At 38.1% G+C, this 22,827-nt stretch overlaps 1 protein-coding gene, 1 long non-coding RNA gene, 1 other non-coding gene and 1 pseudogene across 3 annotated transcripts; 2 read left to right on the forward strand and 2 right to left on the reverse strand.

Moving 5' to 3' along the window:
* The first annotated feature begins 2,515 nt into the window (after positions 1-2,515).
* Positions 2,516-5,274, forward strand: LOC131004672 (protein MAIN-LIKE 2-like; annotated as a pseudogene).
* Positions 5,275-5,352: 78 nt separating this feature from the next.
* Positions 5,353-5,570, reverse strand: LOC131004682 (small nucleolar RNA U3). Its single transcript, XR_009095086.1, has one exon. It is a non-coding gene; the product is annotated as a small nucleolar RNA U3 (small nucleolar RNA).
* Positions 5,571-6,371: 801 nt separating this feature from the next.
* Positions 6,372-11,315, forward strand: LOC131004664 (probable methyltransferase PMT7). Its single transcript, XM_057931375.1, has 7 exons — positions 6,372-6,807; positions 7,394-7,802; positions 8,818-9,107; positions 9,188-9,559; positions 10,083-10,329; positions 10,410-10,548; positions 10,877-11,315. Exons 1-7 carry the CDS (start codon positions 6,621-6,623, stop codon positions 11,036-11,038), a joined length of 1,806 nt encoding a protein of 601 aa, XP_057787358.1. The 5' UTR covers positions 6,372-6,620; the 3' UTR covers positions 11,039-11,315.
* A 2,148-nt stretch (positions 11,316-13,463) lies between these two features.
* Positions 13,464-14,276, reverse strand: LOC131004666 (uncharacterized). The gene is made up of 3 exons (XR_009095084.1): positions 13,962-14,276; positions 13,777-13,855; positions 13,464-13,695 (listed from the first exon to the last, which is right to left on the reverse strand). It is a non-coding gene; the product is annotated as an uncharacterized LOC131004666 (long non-coding RNA).
* Positions 14,277-22,827: the final 8,551 nt, after the last annotated feature.

Genomic DNA, 22,827 nt, shown 5'->3' on the forward strand with positions numbered 1-22,827 from the left:
GTGGCCTTTACATTCGACACCTCCATATCCAAAGCATTTTTAGTTTTTTCCTCTGAAGAATCTGCGCCCGAATTCATAATAATCTCAACCATCTTTAAGTTAACAGAGGTATTAGGTGTATATTCCACCATTATTGCTGCCTCTGCACCCTCACTAGGAATCAGAATGTTTCCCTGAGCCAGCTCATTTTCCTGATCAACAACAGGATTTGGTCTACTATGTGTGTAAGCCTGTTCTTCTCGAACTTGTTGTGTTTGGGGTCGATCTCCTCTCGGTGGAGGGGGTGGCCCCAGCCTATTTTGAATAGGAAATCTAGGAGTGCCCTGCATCTAAGTGCGTGGCGTGGTCGTGTGGAAGGTGTTGCGACGATACTCGATCCCCCTCCCGCTTTCAACCAATTTCCAAAGCTTGGATTTGCTTTTTTGTCTTCATCCACGTCGCATACGCGCATGTAGTGGCCCAACTTCCCACAAGGAAAGCAGAGATGATCCGGCAGTTTCTCGTAGAGGATTAAAACTATTTCCTCAGAGTCTTTCCCATCTATCATAATCGGAACACATTTAACCAACGATTCATTGAGAGAGCGTAAAACCTTCACCCTTGCGTATCGCCCAACATATGAATTGCCCTTGTTATCATCTATCTCCAGCACACAACCCACCTGCTCGCCAATACGATGGATAATAAGGTGGTCCATACATGAAATTGGCAGATTATGTATTTGAATCCACATAGGTATATGTTCAAAAACTATATTCACAGCTGTATTAGAAAGGTTTGCCCTTTGAAGTATCATAAGTTCATTAAAAAAGTGCCAAGGTCCTTCTAAAACAATACGATCAATATCTGATTCCAGATCCAGAGTGATAGCGAAGATATTGCGTCCAACCAATTCCACTTCCATGGTACCTCGAGGTTTGAGAAGGTTCGGGAGATTTTCTCTCAGGGTCTCGCGATTCACCACTCTCTCCGAGAAAATCTTCCCCATAATCATCTTAGCGACCTTGTGTTGTCCTCGAGAAAAGTCAGTGGCTGTAAAATTAATCGCCTTTGAGTTCTCTTTGGTGGAGAGGCGAATTTCAGCTACCCTCCTCGCGATTTCGTCTGAATCCATGTGTGCACAATCCAACAAGAGAACCGAACCAAAGAAAAAAAGAAACAAGATCAAGAACAACAATCCCAATTTGAATTGGGATGAGAATCACCGTCCCGGAAGGAGAAACGCAGCGCTCCTGAAGAAACCCACGGCGGCAAGGGTTTGGTCAGAGGAAAAAGTCCTCATTTAACGATGTTAGATGTTAGTTTTTGTTCCTGTCAAATATTTGGGATTAATTAGTATAAATGCTTGGTAAATTTAGAATGGTAAATTTCTTATTTGTTCTGATTAATGCTGCACACACACACTCTCTCTCGCTCATTGGGTTTCCTTTTCTAGATAGCAATTATGTAATAATCGGATCTTTTTTGTGAATAATTAAGCTTGCTATTTGTTATTTGTAGATGGTGATATATAGCATTGGAAATGAACAGTCCTGTGCTTTTTTTATGCGTTGTTTGGAGATTAGTTGGTAAGATCAATGCTGGTGGTGTTTCAATTGTGTAAGAGGGTGTTTTGCTTAGCTTATTTTAGAGAGCTTATAAGTTTGTTAAAGTGCTTGGATAACTGAGTTTATAAGTTAGATAGAAAATTGTGAGTTAGAGAAAGAAAATTGAAGAGAGATGAAATTGGAAGGGTATATGATGGAAATAGCAAACAATGATATGGTTATATTTTGTAAATTGATTGTTGCTTTAAGATTATGAAAAAAAATAAGTTGGGATTGAGGAGCTTATTTTTTTTTTTTGGAGCTTATAAGCTGCTTTAAGGATCTTATAAGTTCAACCAAACACCCCCTAAGACCTGAAAGAGCTGCAAAGAATACGAATGCTTGTGTGTTTAGGTGTTAGATAAAAAACTGAGGTTTTTAGGTTGTGTTAGCTAGAGGTGTGGGCTACTCAGATGATGCACGTATGGAGAAGCTTTGCAGTCGAGCTGGGAAATTTAACGTATGTTTATTTGTGACATTAGCTGTTTTGATTTTACCCACCTGCATGATCACTTGTCATTTGTTGGATGTGCCTTTTGCGATTGATTCAAATGGTTTGATACACTGTTTCATTCATTTGCTTGTCGATTGACCACCTTGAGGGGAAAGTTTTAAACATGATTGAACCGAGTAATCTGATGTTGTGACATACTTCCTCCGACCCACTCTAATAGGTTCACTTCTTTTGGACATGGAGATTAAGAAATTTACTTTTTAGGAGGAAAGTGGTGTGGTCTACACCAATTAAGTATATATATATATTACTTAAAATGAAAAACGAGCCTATTCTAATGGGACATCTCAAGATGAAAAACGAGCCTATTAGAGTGGGACGGAGGGAGTATAATATAAGAGCTAAAAGTTATGTATTATATCAAACCTTAAGTTTTGATTTTCTTGCTTCTCAAGGTGTAGTATCATACAAATAGATGATTCCTTGTATTCTAATAACAGTTACAGAAGGTCTAGTCGAACTTGAGGAGGAAAGTGGAAGTGTAAGCGGTATTAGTGGTGGTATATATAGCGCTGCACCTGTTATTTGCTGAGCGAGGAAGGAAGGGTACTGAATAGTTCAAACAAACTATTTTCCACCATTTTCAATTTATTATATATAGATATCATTTAATCTATCTTGATCTCATTCAATATTCATGTGCTCTAGTTTTTATTGTGTTGACATTCAACCTTTCCCTTGTAATGTGTAGTTGGCCTCCTACATAACCAGCTGTCTCACGAGGTTATAATTAGAATAATACTAACATATTGCAGACCCTAACTAAAAATTAGGCTTCTAATTTTTATTTAGTATAGTGAGATGCTAACGTGTAACATGGGTGCACAGATTCATTTCACCTTCCTCCGTTCTCTACAGATATTACTGATAGTGACATGATAGATTTCCGTGGAACCATCCCTAGACCAGTTGATGACTGTGTTTTATATGATAAATACAAGCATGTTTCGGCTGCTGTTTGGGAGGGACAATGCTCCAAATTTATCCTCTTTTTGTCAAGTGAAATCCTTGATCATGCACAATGTTGTTTGTTCTCTCAAATTTAATAGGAGCGTGGGACATTTAGATGTCACGAACACACTTTAAAGCTTGACCGTTGGACGTTCACCGAGAAACAGATTGAGCAGGTTTCAACTATCTGAGATTGATTCCAGCTAATAGTCTTGACAACCCTCTTACATGTGTGCTGGTGTCGAGGTGGAGTAGAGAAACAAATATGTTCTATATCACTAGAGGACGTCGCTTACTTGCTCGGGCTTCCAATTGAAGGCCACCCTATCATAGGTGTGACTTACACAATGTGTGATTATGTGTGCCTCGAGTATATAGGCAGATCACCGGATTCCGGCTACATGAGTGGCGGGATGGTCAAGCTATGCCGACTGGAATAGACTTTCTTTGAATGTCCCGAGGATGCCTCAGTTGAAAATGTTGAGTTCCATACGCGTGCATATCTGCTCTACCTTGTTGGCAGCACAATCTTCTCCACCACCACTGGTAACAAAGTTCCGGTCATGTACCTCTCGTTGTTTGCAGATTTTGACAAAGCCCAGAAGTTTGCTTGGGGTGCAGCGACACTATCTTTCTTCTACAGAGCACTTGGTAGTACCTCTCTTAGATCGAAAAACACCATTACCAGGTGCTTCACGCTGCTGCTGGTGAATCTAAATCTAATTTCTTTGATTCATCCCTTCATTTTTCATGGTGCAAAGATGTGCTAAAATTTATGGTTAATAATAGTTTGTGTCCCTAACTTTCAGCATTAAAAATAAAAATAAAAAAAATCATCAACTTACGTTTTCACTTCAAAAACTCTCAACTTTGGAATAAGTTTTATTCATCTCACGTCTTGCAGAATCCTACGATGGAATGATGAGTCACCTCCCCACATTCTTAGCCTCTTAGGTGGAATTTTAGAGTTTACGGTTTTTCTTACAATTTTATAATGAATAATGCAGATTTTGGTGAGATGACTCATTATTCCGTCATTGTATTCTATAAGATAAGACATAAATAAAAAATTTTCAAAGTAAAGAGTTTTTGAAGTGAAAACGTAAGTTGAGGATACTTTTTGAAAAATGCTAAAAGTTGGGTATGCAAACTATGATTGATTAACCCTAAAATGTATCACACTTGATTAAATTTTCACCTTTCCTTAATGTTGGAGTTATATCACTTGAATATTGGTCGAGCTAACTTCATCACGACCAAACCAAGAATGTTTTCCTTTCGTCCTAAGGTGGAAAGGGAAACACAACGGCCCGACTTCAAATCGGGATGTGGCCTTGTACCGTAAAGCTTTGGACTCTCTAATGTTTTGCGATGTAAGTTTAAAAATACATTCGTTGAGAAGCTTTCTACATTGATATATACTAGTGTTTTATCGCATATTTAACTGCAAGTTTGATGGGGATGGAATCCGGGATTCCCGTCCTTCTAAAGAAAGATCCAAATAAAAATAAGATATGTTAGGCCCAACCAAGGCCCGAATATAAGCCATACATAATTAAGATCAAACTGTTATATTCGTATTATTTTGATATTGTCGTAGGTTTAAAAGTCGTGTTGGACAGATCTGAAGTAATTATAAAGCCAAGTCCAGCTGAGTCGAGTGTTATATTTTAGAGCTGCATTAAATCTAAAGAGAGAAGCCAGATCTGAGGATGCCAGTCAAATTTATAAGAATATCAAAGACACGTGGCAGATTAATGGGTTTTGGCCGATGAACTTATATTAATGGGCTTTAGGGTTAAATTGGCCCAAGGACTTTAGGTTATTTCTTATGCTTATAAATATGACCTTTAGTGATTAATGGAAGGGGCTTGATTCATTCTTTTTCCTTGACCATGTAAAATGTAATCTTCAAAATATAGTGAAAAACCCGATAACCTCCCGTGGATGTAGGTCTTAATGACCGAACCACGTAAATCTTGGTGTATTTTATCGTTTTATTGTCTTTTATCATTTTATTTTATTTTCTGCTTTTGAGACTTAAACCCAACTGAACAAAGTTGATTGGTGTCCATATCCAAATATCAGCCATACTATCATACTGGAGTACATCTTAATCAACTCATCCACGGTAGATCAAAGATGATGTTGATATGTTTTGACAAGGCAAAGAGACACCTTCCTGATCATTGTCTAAGGCAGCCAGGCTATGTTGATTCATGATAAAATTGCCCTAATTTCATAAGCCTTGTTAGTTTAAAGACTAATGAAGAAAAATAAAACGAAATCCAAAAAGAAAGGAGTCTGTCAGACAGCCGCCCAGCCATCCCGGTTGGACTGGAGCCAAGCCGAGAACAATCATTTATTGCAGAGTGGCCAGAAAGCGGGGCACAGTGCTGTTAGTCACGCTCTGGCTGGGTAGTCATGCTTCATCCACCAAATATGGTTTTCTGTCTCCCTAGAAATCAAGGATATAGAGGTACGAGCCTATAGAATAGATCTTGTTCAAGTAAGATCGTGACTGTTATCTCCGTGCAACTTCTTAACTAGTTGTGGTTTATTTCGTGATTATTAGATGTGGGATATTAGGTTCTCGTCAGATAAGAGCCCACATCACAAATTCTATGATTGTGACTATTTTATCCTTTTATAGATCTTGGAATTATAAATGCACTTAATATTTTCTGAAAATCATTACTGTATTGGAAAATAAATAAACCAAAGATTTTTGATTACTTTGATGTAGGTGTGAGCAAATCCAAATCGAATCTGTCGAACCCACCCGAATCGACGGGTTCAGTCCGGACCAAACCGACCTAACATACCTAGGCGGTCCGATCCGGGTCCAATTTATAGGACCGAAAATATTTTGGATCGGTCCGGGTCTGGACCCGCTCGAACCCGGACCAACCCATACATTTATAAAATATAATTATTTAATTTATATATTTAATATTTCTAATAATATTAATAAATTTTAATACATTAATCCCTATTATTCCCTAGAATCTCATCCCTACCGGTAATGTATTAAATTTATATATTTAATATTTATAATAATATTAATAAAATTAAGTGCAAAACAGAAAAAAAAAAATTACATTGTCGGTGGGTCGGACCGGATCAAACCGGACTTGTTGTTCGGGTTCGATCCGGTCTCGGGTCGGTCCACCCCTAGGATTCGGTCCAAGTCGGTCCAACATTTCAAAAAATTCGGTCCATCAAATCCGATGGGTCGGTTGACCCGGACCGAGCTCACCCCTACTTTGATGGGTAAAAGTGAAATTAAGATAAGTATGTAAAATATTTCCTCAAAAAATGAAAAAAAGACGGTCATATAATAATCGATGCAACAAGCTCTCATCCTAGATTTAGGAAAAAATTAGAAAAATTTAAGAAGCGTGGTCTGGTTTTAGTGTGTCTGCATTGACGTTAACATCGATTAGCTCTTCAATTTCTCTATCCACACACTTAAACTCTCACTTTAGCCACTCTTTGCCTTTGGAGAGATCTATCGATCTGGGTCTCTGCAAGAATGCGCGAGAACTGAAATTTGTCGAGGTACAAAAATGGCGGGATTTGTAAATACGGTGGCCTTCGATTGGAAGGCCGGCCAGATTATAACAGTTGCGCTTTTAGTGATGATAGCTTCCTTCTACACCGGCACTCTCTTCGCCAACAATTCTTCCTTCCTCTACGCACCACGGCAGCAGCGCGACGTACAACCGGAACAGACCCTCACCGCCAACGATTCTGGTTAGTGCGCCTCTCTCCTTGCTTGGGATTACTAATGCTTTCTCTAATTGAGTCTTCTCCAGCTGCAGATTCATCAATTGAGCGATTTCGAATGCGAAATCTTGCTTTTTTTGTTGTTTGAGAACAAATGGGTCTGTGAGTTTTTTTTACAAATTTGGGGCTAAATGCTGTTAGTTGAAGCTTATACTAGTATCTACTACAGCAAAATAATGTTGGATTTTTATCAGTGATTAGATTTAAATCTTTATATGAAAATGGGATTTCTAGATTTTAGCTGGTTAAGAGTAGAAGAAGAATTCATGATTTGGAAACAATAAGAGTAGCATTTTGAGGGTAGAAGAATATTCTGGCATTGTTTTGTTATAGCACCCTAAAAAGGTTAACCAAGACTTGCTCGGATTTCGATAAAATGATGAAACTGCTCTATTTTTAATCACTTCTATAGGTTTATGGTGAAAGCTTGAATGCTTAATCCCTCGTCTTTTTGTTATGGAATAAAGTAATAATCTTGTGTATTGAGACAGGCAAGCTTAATGGTTCGAGTGCATTGGTTCCTGAATGAAGCTCTTGTATCTTATGCTTGCAGTTGTATTTAGAAATAGAGTTAGTCCTACATATCGGACCCCGCCATTAAGGATTCCAGAGACGGGGATGAATGTGTGCCCGTTGAGATATAATGAATACATTCCATGTCATGACATTTCTTACATCAAGGAGCTGCTGCCGAAATTAGATGTTTCCAAGAAGGAGGAGCTGGAGAGGCATTGCCCTCCTGTCAATAGACGGCTGTTCTGTTTGGTTCCTCCGCCAATTGACTATAAGATACCGATAAGCTGGCCTACAAGTAGGGACTATGTTTGGCGAAGCAATGTAAATCATACACATCTTGCCGAGGTAAAGGGTGGGCAGAATTGGGTTCATCCAAAAGATAAGCTTTGGTGGTTTCCTGGGGGAGGTACCCACTTTAAGCACGGAGCTCCCGAGTACATCCAGAGGTAGTTCTGCTTTATGTTTCTTTTTCTTTTTTTAATTATTATAGAAACTGGGAGCAACTCTGAAACTTATGAATTGAGCTTCTTGTATTACCATCCATGTAAGGTGATGTGAATGAATAATGTTGCAGCATGGACCAAGTATTAGAACTCACTATCAGTTGATAGGGATAATTAATAGTCATTGCAAAATGCAGGGATGAATAAGGTATCAGTAGCATCAGTTGACATCCTGCTTTATTGAACCTCTGTTTTGATTTCGATTTGAAAGTGAAAGTTCAAGATTTGACTTTTGAAAACGTGCTATTTATTTTCTATTGGCTGCAGAAGGCAGGTATTGATCTGAGAATGCTAAGATTTTTTCTTTTAAAGGTCTTGAATAAAATGCTAGTGTAGCATTACAGACATAAATCTATTATGCAGTGACATTGCTTTTTGGGACAACTTGAAGCTGATCTTGAATGTTCAGTTATATAAATGTGGGATGAAATGAATGTTTTACTCTAAATGATACATTATAGTAGAGAGTGTATGTAAAATTAATATTAGGAAGGACTAGCTCTTAATTAGGTTATTAAAATGTTTATTTCCTAAATTATGTTTCATGACCGTGCCAGTCAACTCATTCGAGATGGTTCATAGCTGTTAATATTAGGAAGTACTAGCTCTTAACCTTGGAAAAAAATAAAAATAAGAGAATGTGTTGTGTGACATTTGGACGCAGAGGATGGAACAATTCTTTTAGCCATCAATCTCTAGCACATCTCCCGTTCCCTGTCAGTTTTTAATGTGATCTTTACAAACTAAATTCCGGAAATGAAAGATCTTTGCACTAGTTACTGTCTGCAGAAACTAAAAGGATTTGTATGGTGGTGCTATGATCCAAAAAGAGGAAACAATACTGCAATGTTTTGCATAACTTAAAACCGCTATCCTTATTCTCATAATCAGGAGCTTGTTAATGCAGTAATATTGTGCGTCTCCCTGGTGATGCTGAAAATGACTTTGATCTCTGCAGGTTAGGAAATATGACAACTAACGAGACCGGTGACCTCATCTCTGCTGGGGTATTTCAAGTTCTAGACGTTGGTTGTGGAGTAGCAAGCTTCTCGGCCTACCTTCTCCCCTTAAATATCCAAACTATGTCCTTTGCTCCCAAAGACGGACATGAAAACCAAATTCAATTTGCTTTAGAAAGAGGAATCAATGCCATGATTTCGGCCCTATCCACAAAGCAGCTACCATATCCCAGCAACTCATTCGAGATGGTTCATTGTTCCAGATGTCGTGTTGACTGGCATGAGAACGGTCAGTTTTTTCTATGATAATCGACATAGTTTGTACTTTAGATATGATAACTTTATTCAATGCTTACATTTTGAAAGCAGATGGCATTCTAATAAAGGAAGTGGATCGCCTATTGCGATCAAATGGATACTTTGTCTACTCAGCTCCTCCTGCATACAGGAAAGACAAAGATTTTCCATTGATTTGGGATAAGTTGATGAATCTGACTTCTGCAATGTGCTGGAAGCTCGTTGCCCGGCAGGTGCAGACAGCAATATGGATTAAGCCGGAAAATAATCTGTGCCTCCAGCAAAATGCACAGCAGAGTCTTATCAGCATATGTGATTCTGCAGACAATATGAAACCATCATTTCAAACACCGTTAAGGAACTGTGTAGAAGAACGCCGTTCCCAGAAACTCCCTCCGAAGCCACAACGCCTCTCAGAGTATTCCAAGACGCTTGATAACCTAGGTAGTTTATTTAGAAATAATATATATATATATATATATATATATATATATATATAGTATATATAATTGATTATCACAAAAACTATAATTTAAAATGAGAACCAAGAACACTGCACTGACGTGTAAAGTTATTGCGGATTGCTTGCTTACCAAGCCATCCTGGCAAATTAATTGCATTCGGAAAAAATGAAAAAAAATGATTTTTTTGCTCCCTCCAGGATTACCCAGGTGTTGCATTCATCCATCAAGATGATGCATCCACCGAAGTTCTTCACGATTGAAGGGGTGAAAATGGATCTCCGTTCTCATTTTAAATAAAAATTCTCATTTGAACGTCTTCCTATTTATATATATGTTCATAATCTTACTGCGATTTATACTAATAGGAATGTGTTTTGTGGGAGTTTCATAATCTCACTATGATTGATGATTCATGCCCTTATTCGTCTATGAAGACTCCTGGTGTTGAAAAATACTGGATCATGATTGCTTGATACATTTACATGGATTGGAATTTGGCGCAGGTCTCAACAGAGATAAGTTTTTAGCAGACACAATCTACTGGCAAGATCAAGTCCGTCACTACTGGAGATTGATGGGTGTCGAGGAGACAGAAATACGAAATGTCATGGATATGAATGCTTTCCTCGGAGGGTTTTCAGTTGCCTTGAGCACGTGGCCCGTATGGATCATGAACGTAGTTCCTGTCAGCATGAACAATACATTATCTGCCATATATGACAGGGGGTTGATAGGCGTCTTTCACGATTGGTGAGCTGTTTATGTCTTACTTCTGACTATCAACGAACGTGATCTCAATGCTAACTTTTTTCTGGTAATGGTAACCACAGGTGCGAGCCGTTCTCGACATATCCGCGTACGTACGATCTGTTGCATGCCAACCGTCTATTCTCTAACTACAGAAATCACGAAGAAGGTTGTTTGCTCGAGGACATCATGCTGGAAATGGACCGTATGCTGCGACCACAGGTGAGTATCCCCACCTAGATTGGATTTATAATACATGGGATCTCGAGTATTTGAAGAATTATATGATCCAACAAGTTCAGAAATTGCTCAATCCAAGTATACTAAGCCTATATTAGTTTTTTCTATCCAAGCTATCACCCAAAATCTCATTTATTTGACATGTCGTTGAGAGAAGCGGTTTTTATGTTTTTTTTAAGAGGATCAATAATGGTTCCCCATTTCTTTCACGTGGTGACTCGTACCCCAAACTTGATAATTGGAGGGAAAGCCTCTTATAAATTGAGCTGCATCTTTTGGTCTGTCGTTGTGAGAAGGTTTGCCTTTGCAGGGTTTTATTATTATACGAGGCGAAGATGATACTGTCACGTCGAAGATTGTAGATCTTGCTCCCAAGTTCCTTTGGGAGACGAAGTTGCATTTTCTTGAAGACGACCGAAAAAGAATGGAACCGGTCTTATTTTGCCGGAAGAAATTCTGGGCAATCCTATGAGTGATAAGAGAGATATATACTTACACGACGCGTTTGTATTGTGACTATCGCCCCTCGTTCCCCAATCGGACCCGACAATGCAGAAGAAAACAAAGAATGTGAGTATGTTTATCATTGCTTAAATGTGAAAACTTGTATATTTTAGAAAAGCATCTTTCCTCTTACAAATTGCCTTCTCATAGACTACTTGTTTGCTGCTATATTCATACCAATAGGTGTATATTTTTGTTGCCTTGTAACACTGCCTTTTTTTCTTAACCATGGAAAGTTGAAATTCTCTCTCTCTCTGTACTGCAATTTGCAGCAGTCTTTGTTCATAGGATGATGGTATGGGATGACTTCACTGCTTTTATTCAGCCACACTTTCTCTAATTTTAAAGTGAATAGTATGTTTTTGGATCTGGCGTTCAACATATAGACAAATGTCTATAATTTGAAGACATATCTTTTTACTGTCCCAAATTTGAAGATGATTTGACAATTAATGTGACTATCCCCACGCTTGTCGGGAGCTTTCACAATTGACGTGACTACTGTACGTTTTTGTTTTTGGGACCTCATTTCATGGGTATAACCACTTTATTTTGTGTTTAATGGAACTTATCGGATAAATTTACACAAGTTATAGTTACAACTTTATAAAATTTGTAAATTTGAAATTTCATGCCGTATCACTAGAGAGGATTTTGAGATCTCTTTTTTCATACTGATAAAAATAAATTGAAATTTTACTTCGCATCACTAGAGAGGATTTTAAGTTGTATATTTTTTTCTTACTAAAAAATTATAAAAGATGGTCCACCAATCTAAGTTTGAAATGAGGCAAATATTTTAACATGATAAGAAAAGGGGAGCACGAAGTGGGATTAGGTAAGGCTCTTCCTTTGATTTTATCCCTAAAACCCACTGTAGTGATGAAAACGAAACATCAATAATTAGATGATGAGTTTCACGTTGCCATACAACTCCATTAAAAGCCCACAAGAAAACCCCCAATACGAATTTAAGAACTTATAAATCAATTGGGCCCATAAAATTGACCTTTTTCTTTTTTTTGCAGACTACCTTTTCAACTGTATATCAGTCACATTTATTCAGTCAAAGAAAGACTGATCAATGTAAAGAAAGAGAGGGAGATGGGCCCAAAATTCCTTTAGATAGGATGTGATTGACATTATTACATTCTTATTCTTATCTTATGTGTAACAATGGTAAGGTATTCAATAAAGAATATGGATCCTAATTAGGCATCAACTTGATTTATGTGTTTTCTGGGCCAACATTGTAGGATCGATTATAGTGTAATAGGGAGCTGGGGAGAGCTTCATTACCATTTTTTTGTTATGTATTTTCTTGGATTTGTTTTACTTTAATTCCTCGGTCGTAGCCATAATTTTTTGACTTTGATCATCTCATGTTATATTCATGTGCCTGTTCCTGTCTATAGCGACCAACTTCAAAGAAGATTGGATCTAACAAGGCCTGTCAACTAATAGATGGATTATCCCAATAATTTGAATCAAGCAACATCAACATCACTATTTTTCTATCTTGTCAAATAATAACGAACAAGAAGAATTAGTGGATAATAAAAACAAGAAAATATTAATTAGCAGACTGGTTTAAAAAATATGACATGGAAATCAGTGCCTTTTTCAGCCTTCACCAAACAATTTTTTTACAGAGACGAACTGAAACATAAAAACACATTACAAAATGTCACGCAAAGATGGGGTGGGGGGAGGGATAATGGGTTTCTTACACGTGTCAAGTTGGTATAGGGTGTAAGTAGGGGGTGGTTGGTGGGGGGAGGGGTTCCTCAAACGTATGGCTGACAGCAGTTGAGTCTGCAGATCCTTTTTAGTGAGACTGACAAAGAGAGGTCAAGATCATAAGTCGTTGTCATATATTTCACTTGTCAAATCCAATGAGTAGCAACAAATTGTCTGAAATGAAATTTGAGTGGTTTTTGGGATCAAGAATTGTTTCGCAATTGTTTTTGAGATGTAGGATAATTGCAAGAGGAAACAAGAATAATGAGCTTAATTTCAATGGTTAATTTGCATCACAACAAAAGTGACGTAATTTTAACACAAGAGAGATCTACTCAATTTCTAAGATCGATTCATATATTCGAGCCATTACACGCTTCATAGACAAAGAGGATAGTATATATTGTTACATGTTATCTCTAAACAATGTTGTATGTATGTCTTTGTTTTTTTTGAGAAAGTATGTATGTCTTTGTTAAGTACTCCTTTCGTCCCAATAAGCTTGGCTCCTTTTTTTCAGCACGGATATTAACAAGTGTTAAACTAGAAGAATAAATATGATGACCCACATATTTAAGAAGTTGATTAACAAATAAATTCAATAAATTAAAGTGAACTTTTTACATTCGGCGAAAAACATGAACCGATTAACACTCTGCAAATTTAGTAAACAAGAAGAACCAAGCAAATTCAAGAACAGTAGAACAAAATCCCTAATTCTATCCACTTCTACCCCTCTTCTTAAATTCCTATGTTCCGACGAGATTTGCCACTAACCACCATCGGCGTCAAGAGCAGAGGAGGAGAGGCGAGGCACCAAAAATAGAGGAGGAGAGAGGAGGCAGCCAACGACGGAACGACAACATGGGATCCGTTGTCTACGGTCTGCCAAAAATCGAATGAGGGGGGAAGGGGATTTTCAATTTTAATTAAAAAAGGATAAATAGAAAAAGAAACTAGGGTTACCTATGCAGACGGACAACGATTGAGCATGGCGGACGGCAGCAGTGCGATGGCGGTAGATACGTCATTGTCGTGTTCCATTCTGCCAAAAAGAAAAGAACAAAATAAAGGGAGGATTTTCACTTTTAAATTTTACAAAAAAGGGAAATGAGAATAAGGAAAAGAAATGAATAAAGTATGGGTTTTACCTGCTACAGGCGACGGTGGTGGTGGCTCCGGCCGTTCGGCCGAAGAAGATGAAGCAGGATGGGTGGTGGCGGTGGCGGCTCCAACCGTTCGGCCGAAGAAGATGAAGCAGGAGAGGCGGCGACGCGGCGTGGGCCGTGTCTGTGTGTGTGGGTGTAAGAGAGAGAGAGAAGAGGAAGGGAGAACAGGGGACGACGGCCGTGGCATTGAGGCGGCGTCCGTGCCATCCATTTTCCAAGAGAGAGAGAGCTTAGAAATGAGAGAGAGAGAGGGGAAGGGGGGGTGCTTTAATTACGAGATGGAGTAGGTTAGTAAGTATGTATAGATGGATTAAGTGAATGCTAAACATGCTTTAATTATTATCTAAAATAGAAACAAATCAATATTATTGGGACATCCAAAAAGGAAAACATGCCAAGATTATTGGAACGAAAAGAGTGCTAGTAATCTATAATATATTTAAAAAAGTGATAATTAATTTGAAATTAATTTTAAAATTGAGTGACAATTTTGTAGTTATAATAGATTTGAATTGAATTGCTATATTTTTTTTCTTTTTATTTCCTTTTTCTTTATCTTCTTATTTTTATTTTATTTTATTTCATTCTAAAATAATGAAAAATTCGACTAATTATAAAATATTTAATATCCATATCAAATTAAAGATAATTAACGATGAGAACTTTAATTTGATATTTTTTATGTAAATATTTAATTTAAAATATAAAAATTATATTTATTTAAAGATTATTTTTTTAAAAAAAATTTCTCTCATCTCTCATCCTTTTTCGAATAAATCTATTTTTTTAATTATTTTTTCAAATTATTATTTTTACCTATTCATAATATCAATTTTTATAAAAATGCAGACGCTCTCTACCCTAGCCGCTAGCCGTTTGATTCGCCGGAGTATGGATGCGATCTCGCCGGCCGGTGTTCGAGACATGGGGGCGCTAAATCTCCCCTTAGTCTTCTCTAATTTTGCTTAGAATGGAACTACATCTCTTAGGAAATCTGCAACTATGGCGATTTGAACCTTAATAATTCGGCTGGGAACTTCGCTGGTTATGGTTCGTCGGCTCAATAGATTACTGGAGCCGGGAACTTCGCTGGCTCTGGTTCGTCGGCACAAGACAACTTTCTAATCCTACCACAGGCAAGACGGCGGCGGGACAGACGCTGGCTGCTACTCCTCCTGTGGTGAATACCACTTATGCAGATATTACCAGTCATAAGCCGGTTCGACGTCCTGATCTGCCTGCTCACCGATTTCATGCTATATGTCCAACCAAGGCAGAAGATCAATTCTGATTGAAAGTTCCGAAGGATATATACCTTCAGGAAGTTAACGAGTTCAACCACGCTCTTATTGGGCGTTTGCTATTGAAGAAGAGAGAGAAGCCGCGTTCAACGATGGAGTTTAAATTGGAACTTCATAATTTGTGGAGTATCTCATCGGAGTGGCAGTTGATTATGCTTGAAAAATGTTATTTTACATTGCGATTCACCACAACGGCAGACAAAGCGACAACAAAAAATAAACTTGTCTGGGAACATGCGAAAGGGCACCTCCGGCTTAGGGAATGGACTCGCCGTTTTGATCCATTCAAAGAGATCTCATCTCTTGCCAACATATGGGTTCGTATTCACTATATTCCGATCAATAGGGTTGGGAATTTCGGGATCGGGTAATCGGGTACCCGATACCCGACCCGAAAAAATCGGGTATCGGGTACCCTATACCCGATTAATTTGAGATCGGGTACGGGATCAGGTATTTAGGGGTCAAAATAATCGGGTATCGGGTATACCCGATCGGGTATCGGGTATACCCGAATTACCCGATATTTTAATTAATAGTAAATTTTAAACTATTTAATTAAATTAAATATGAAATCTAAATATTCTAAACTAAACCCTCCCTCCCGCCCCCTGTGTTCTGTAATTCCCAAATCAATTCATCCCTCCCAATTCCCAAACTCCCAGCCGGCCCTAACCTCTCGGCTCTCACTCCAGAGTCCAGCCCCGGCCGGCCGCCCCACTCGCCGTCGCCCCTCCCCCGTCCGCGACCCTCGCCCGTGCAGCAGCCGTTCGCCCCGTCCCAGCCGGCCCTAATCTCTCACTCTAGAGTCCAGCCCCGCCCGCCGCCCGGCCACCCCACTTGCCACTCCAGTCTCCAGGCCGGCGTGGGAGACGGCGCCCCTCGCCAGTCGTCCCAGCCTCCCCACTCCCACGAGGCCGCAACTCCCACCGCGACCCTCGCCCCGCCGTTCGCCGCCGCAGCAGCCGTGCAGGTAACTCCCACCGCGACTCTCGCCCCGCCGTTCTTCTTCTTTTTTTTTTTTTTTTTTAAAACAGATTTCAAATTTATGCAGTTGACTTGGAAGGGATAATTTTGACCGGGTAATTAGGGTACCCGAATACCCGAGTCAGGTATTAGGGTACCCAATTTCGTTTTCGGGGTCGGGGTCGGGTATAGGGTTTTGGGGATTTTCGGGTTCGGGTACCCGATTTTTTCGGGTAGGGTATCCGAACCCGACCCGATTCCCAGGCCTACCGATCAATTACTGACATTCGGAGATTTTATCTGAAATTGGACGATTTTTGGGACACTCGTTGAAAATCGACGGAGGCTCGATTAACCGCGATTTCGATCATTATGCCCGAATTCTTGTTGAAATAGATATGTCTCATCCTCTTCTTGAAACTTTGTTAATTGATGACGAAGACTATTCCTTTCATGTTGATTTTGTTTTTGAACATTTACATTTATTTTGTAACTGTTGCAGGTTTACGGGACATGCTCAAGACCAATGTCGTAAGATGCGGTCAGAAGAGAGACAGGAGAGCCGCCTATTAACACCACAACTTCATTTGAGTATGTGATTGGACGCTTAGCTGGAAAAGCTAACAAGGGAGGACAAACGACGGCTCCAGTTAAGGAGGCAGCACGATGAGTCAATGATAAGCAGTGGAAAGTGGTTTGTCACATAAATAAAGAGCCAAGACAAACTATTTATCCATTTATGCTACAATCTGAACCAACAACTCGTCCATAGTTGCCTCGATTGTGAACTCAATTTATATCTCAACTTTTTCCAATTATATGATCTTCTGTGATCTACAACACACCATATAATCTATAGTATCAGATAAATTGGACTTTAATAGGATTATGCAATAACAATATTTCAGATAGAAGAATCATAGTGAACTAAGGAATCAATGCATACAAGCATAAAGTCTTGCTTTCAGTATACAACCCTTCAATTCTCCCACTTATACTAAAGCAAACTTTTAGTATACAATGTGACTGATAAATTGATAATATCCTCTAGCTATTACAACATCTTCCACTTATACTGAGCCTCTTGATTTCATGAGAAGCTCTCTCACATTCTGATGTAGATATCTTGAGCTTTTCTTCCAGTCGACTGTTCTCCATGATTAGTCCATCAAGACAGGTTTCATCTGGGAAGTAGATGACTGTCTGATTCTTGGTTCGCTCTTCATTGATCTCCTTTTTCATTTTCTGATTCTGCTTCCGGAGATCTTTGAACATTTTCCTTAACTGACAGTGATCAGTCATGAGCTGATCATACTCGTCGGCTTCGTTGACCAAACTACCTCCAAATTCTGAATTGTCTCCTGTAAACAACAATGAGTTATCAGTATTAAGAGTTCTTGAGTAAGAGTTTACCTCTGGCCCATTCATTCCATTATCGTAGCTGTTGTCGGTGTTGTTAGCCACGCTTTCAGTGTCCTCGGCCACGAGGGCTTGGCTCTCATCATCTGAGCTGGTGGAGTTGAAGGCTGATGATTCTGATGCATATTCGAAAGATCCAGCATCTTCGGCAACCATCGCTTTCTTATTCGCATACTTGCGATCCCTCCTAGCTTTCATCTCTTTGCGCTCAGCCTGCGATAATTCAGGGCATTCTGATTTGTAGTGCCCTTTCTTCTTGCATCCATAGCATTCCATATCCTTTAGATTAGTTGCAGATGATTTCCTTTCTCCGCTTCTATCAATGGAATATCTGGACTTGCTCTCTCTCTCTCTCTCTCTCTTTTTCCTTGTAGTGCTGTTTATGGAACTTCCTGTACTTGCGAAATTTGGATTCCATCTTGTTGAACCTCTCAGTCAACAAAGCATATTGACTGAAGAAGTCTTCTGGCTTGAGTTCAGTCGGTTCCTTTGACTGCTTCTTGCTTTTCTTTGCTGAAACTTTCAGCGCTGCTCCTTTTGATGCTGATGGAGCATCTTCGTCTGATCCTGCTTTCTTTGTTTCAAGATTTCTCTGGTGGTCGAATTCATTCGCAGCGAGATCCAAGAAAAGCTTGTTCGTGGGGAGTTGGTTGAATCCTGGCTTGTTCTGATGAGCAACAACATAGATATGCCAATCTCCTCGCGAAAGTGCTCGTAGAATCTTCAGGTTGATCTCTCGTTGAGTGTATTTATCCTTCGAGATGGATTGAACTTCGTTCAGGATCTGATTGAATCTGAGCTCCATCTCGTCGACAGATTTATTTTTGAGCATGAGGAATGAGTCGAACTTCTGACAAGCTATGGATAGCTTATTCTCCTTTATCTCCTCTGATCCGATGCACATTCCTTCAAGAATATCCCACATCTCATTTGCAGTCCTGCACTTGATGATCTTGGTGACGTGTTTGTCTGGGACTATACCGTAGATGATGTTTTTAGCGAGGTTGTCGATCTCATCTTGCTTCCTTTCTTCTGTGGTGAAGTCGGCTTTTGATTTGATCCGAACTTCATCAAAATGATCTCTTGTTGGGTCCAAAGGAACTCTTTTGATAACTTCTGTAATGCTTTGGTGATGACTTTCCACATCCGACAATGTTGAGCAGTGAGGAAGCTCTCAAGTCGAAACTTCCATAATTCGTATTTTTCAATACTAAACATCGGAAGTGAAGCGACTCTGCTGTAGTTAGTTTCCATTGAACAAGAAAGCAGAAAAAGACAGATAGGGAAAGCAGTAAGCACTTTAGAAAAAGAAAGAGGTTTTGAGACCTTCTAAAGAACATGATCTAGTTCAGTAAAACTTGGTCAAAGTAAAATTGTTCTTGCGAACAACTTGCTCTGATACCAATTGTTAGGTCCCTTGGGGTCTCGAATAGGTGTATGGGGGGGGGGGGGGGAATACACCTATAGGCTATTTTTCAAATGAAAGCAAACTAACACAACCTTTTTCAGTTAAAAGAGTTTAGCAAGACTTAGGTTGACGACTGATACTGAATACTCTTCAGTAAGGAGTTATCAGTTAAGTCAAAGATTTTAATTGATACACGTTAGGCTTCAGTTGAGTTTGTAAAACAGAGGAGTAATATGAATCTCACTGACTATCCGAAGATTTATCAGTTCGACTAATATTACTTGGCAGCGAAAAACTTTTCTTTCGAAATAGCCGTTGTGATTAAACAAGTTGTCAAGGTTTATGTTTCACTTTGCTATTAATCAGTTTCAATTGATAAAATGTTTGTGCACAGATAAGAAAGATAAATACTGAAAGCGATAAACAACAAAGTGATTTTTACGTGGTTCGGAAAATACTTCCTACATCCACAGTCAGTTGATCAGACTGACAACTTCACTGGGCTTGTGCTTACGGGTGCACAACAAACCTAAACAACCGAAGATCCAATCTTCAGTACCAACACACTGGGTTGGATTTCTCACTCTTAGCTTCACTGAGACAAAACTATGCCTTTCCGCAAAGACTAAGATCTCTTGGAGTCAGAACATTGGTCTGAACTCCTTACAACTCAAACTCTCAATTCGGTCGGTTGAAAAGAGGTTCCAAAACTTGCAAACTAGATTACAAAGAACATGTTCTCTGTAATAAGTTATACCTAGACTTTGGATGTACAATATTTGCCTAAGTTCTAAGAGAATGTATGTAATCAACAGTGACTGATTTTTGGCTTTGTGATTCTCTTCTTCGATTCAAACTTTGAAATGGCTTTGAATTGCTGAGTGACGAATTCGGCAGCGTTTCAGCTTATGTAGTTGAATCGGTGAAGATTGAAGTGATCCTCGAGCTCTATTTATAGGAGAGGTCTTGAATAGATCCGTTGGCTGAAATGGTCATCAAGAATTCATCCGTTGGAGATAGATTTGAACTTTGCAGAGGCTTCAATCTTTCGAGGTTCCTTTGTTTGGTGAGAACGACTACTTTGAGAGCAGGAGATTGGACATCTCTGAAAAGGTTAATCACCAAAAAGGAAGGCTCTGCAGAGAAAGGACGATCCTAAAAATCTCTGCATTTAATGCGGCTGTACTTCTGGAGTGCGTGGCTTCCTTTAAGCTTTGGAGCTTCAGTCCGAGGAATAATGTTTAACTGATACTTGACTTTAGTATCAGTCCGCTGAATCCACGTGGCTCGCATTAAATAATCAGTCATAACTAATTCTTGGACTGGTTAGTCAAATATCAATATTTGACTCTGCCTTAAATCGTCAACAGTCGGCAACTTCAGTCTTCAGTCCTCCGACTTCAGTATTCAGTCTTCAGAACAACAACTAAACAAGAAAAGAACTCTAACACTTGAGTTCGAATAGCTTTAGTCTATTACAAGTGAAACTTATTGATTTTGATATCATCAAAACTAGGATTAGAATATTTCATTAAGTTCCCAACAAAAAGTTTTAATAGGCTCGACCCTTTGTTTGCTTTTCTTGTTCTTTCAAGGATTTTTTCTTAGGTTTTTTTTCTTTTCTTTCTTATATATAATTGCATTTTAATAATAATTCTAATCGTGTGATTAATTCGAATCTCAAACAAAGTGTGGTCTAACAGTGGAGCGAAAATGAACTTATGGTTATATTCCAACTTCCAAGGTCACAATTTTAAATTTTGTATGGCTTGTTGATGTATTATTTCTCTTGTGCTATTTGAATGTAGTTTTTTTAATAAAAAAAACCTATCAAATTACGGTATTTTATGGCAAATCATTATGAAAAAATGTATATTATTAAATTAAATTGTAAGAAAATTATATTTAATAAATACCAAATTCAAAATTCATGAAATGCTGCCCCCATCAAAATCTTTTTTGCATCCGACCATGTCTGCATGTTATTTATAGGAGTGATCTATCCACAAGGAATCCACAAAATCATAGTGGTTGCAAGTTTCTATATAAATAAAAGTAACTGAATTTATTTATTAGTTGCTGCTAAAACAGAAAAAAATCAACACTAGGGCTTTTTATAGGGTGTGCTGCTCTTTTAGATGCCTTATATGATTTGAAGAATCCTTTATTATTAATAAGACTTCCAAAGATTTGTTATTGTCATTTCTTAAAATATGATATCTATAAAGTTATACAGCAATTTTGAACAGTTTCGCAAACTTTAATCAGATGGGTCCTATTTTACATTATTGCAATAAATTCTCTTACTTTTGAATCTCTTTCAAAGTTGTATATATATAGAAAGGATTGAATAAAAATCTATATAGAATGCATAAAGTATATGCACACACTACAAAAAAATCGCAATTAATAATGAAAAATTCCGTCGCTAAAACACTATTTTACGGTCTTTAATTAAAATTAATGACGGATCCGTTCCGTTGTTAATCTTTTTTGTGGAAAATTCAATTAATGACGAAAATTTTCGTCGTTAAATTTAACGATGGATTAACGATGAAAACGTATTTTTTAATTATCATTATTATTATTATTATTATTATTTTGAAATATTTTTATTATTTATTTTAATTTTTATTTTATCAATTTCAAATAAAGGAATTTTATTTTCAATTTTTTAACGTATTTTGTACTCAATCGTATACACTTTGATATACTTCTCACTGAGTCACCCATCTTAATAGTGCTCTTTGTCAAACACGATTAACCTTGAGGTTTTTTTTCAAGTAATCAATAGTATTGAAGAGGCAAATTATTAACATTATAGCACCTATCAATTCATTTAAATTCACCTTTAATATACAATTTCATATATGCATACCCTTAAAATATGTCGAGATGTATAACTAAAACTTGTTAATTTTTAATAATGTTCCATTTAAAAATAACTATCGATTTTAAAATAATAATAAAAATAATAGGGTTAAGTACCAAATTCCCCCTATCGATGGCGTCCCTATCGCGTACAGGACCCTATAATCAGGGTAAAAGCTGTTTACAACCTCAACGTGGCAAAATCGCACCAACTACCCCCTGCGTTTTAACGTCGGTTAACACTGTTAGAAAGTGTTAAGTACCAAATTCCTCCTACTGGGGGGGGGGGGGAGGGGTTATTTGGTGCAATTTTTCCACGTTGAGGTAGTGAACAACTCTTACCCTGACTATAGGGTCCTGTACGCGATAGGGATGCCATCGATAGGGGGGAATTTGGTACTTAACCCAAAATAATATTATTGTTAATGTTTATATAAAAACTAACATTATCTTTAACTTTTTTAAAGAAATTATCATCGATTTAAAATAAGAAAAAATATATTAAAAAAAAATACAAAAATAACATTAATTTTAAAATATATTATTATTTAACAATGTGATGAAGCATGAAATAACACCCAATAATAAAACCATAAACGAGACACATATTTACATGGTTCGGTCATTAAGACCTACATCCACGGGAGGTTCTTCGTCGTTTTTACTATACTTTGAGATAATTATATTTTACAAGTGTGTTGCTCGAATGAATTGATCCCCCCATTTTTTCATGTATAAGAGCCCTATTTATAGATGACTAATTGGGCCTAACCCTAAAGCCCACGAAACAGAGGAATAAAGCCTAAGCTCGGTGGAAAGGCTGTCTTTGCCAGCGCTGCCCGGTCTGGCAAGGCTGTCTCTGGTAGTGACGCACCCTGGCAGA

Source organism: Salvia miltiorrhiza, unplaced genomic scaffold (assembly GCF_028751815.1).
Source record: "Salvia miltiorrhiza cultivar Shanhuang (shh) unplaced genomic scaffold, IMPLAD_Smil_shh original_scaffold_453, whole genome shotgun sequence".
In the NCBI taxonomy this organism is placed as follows: domain Eukaryota; kingdom Viridiplantae; phylum Streptophyta; class Magnoliopsida; order Lamiales; family Lamiaceae; genus Salvia; species Salvia miltiorrhiza.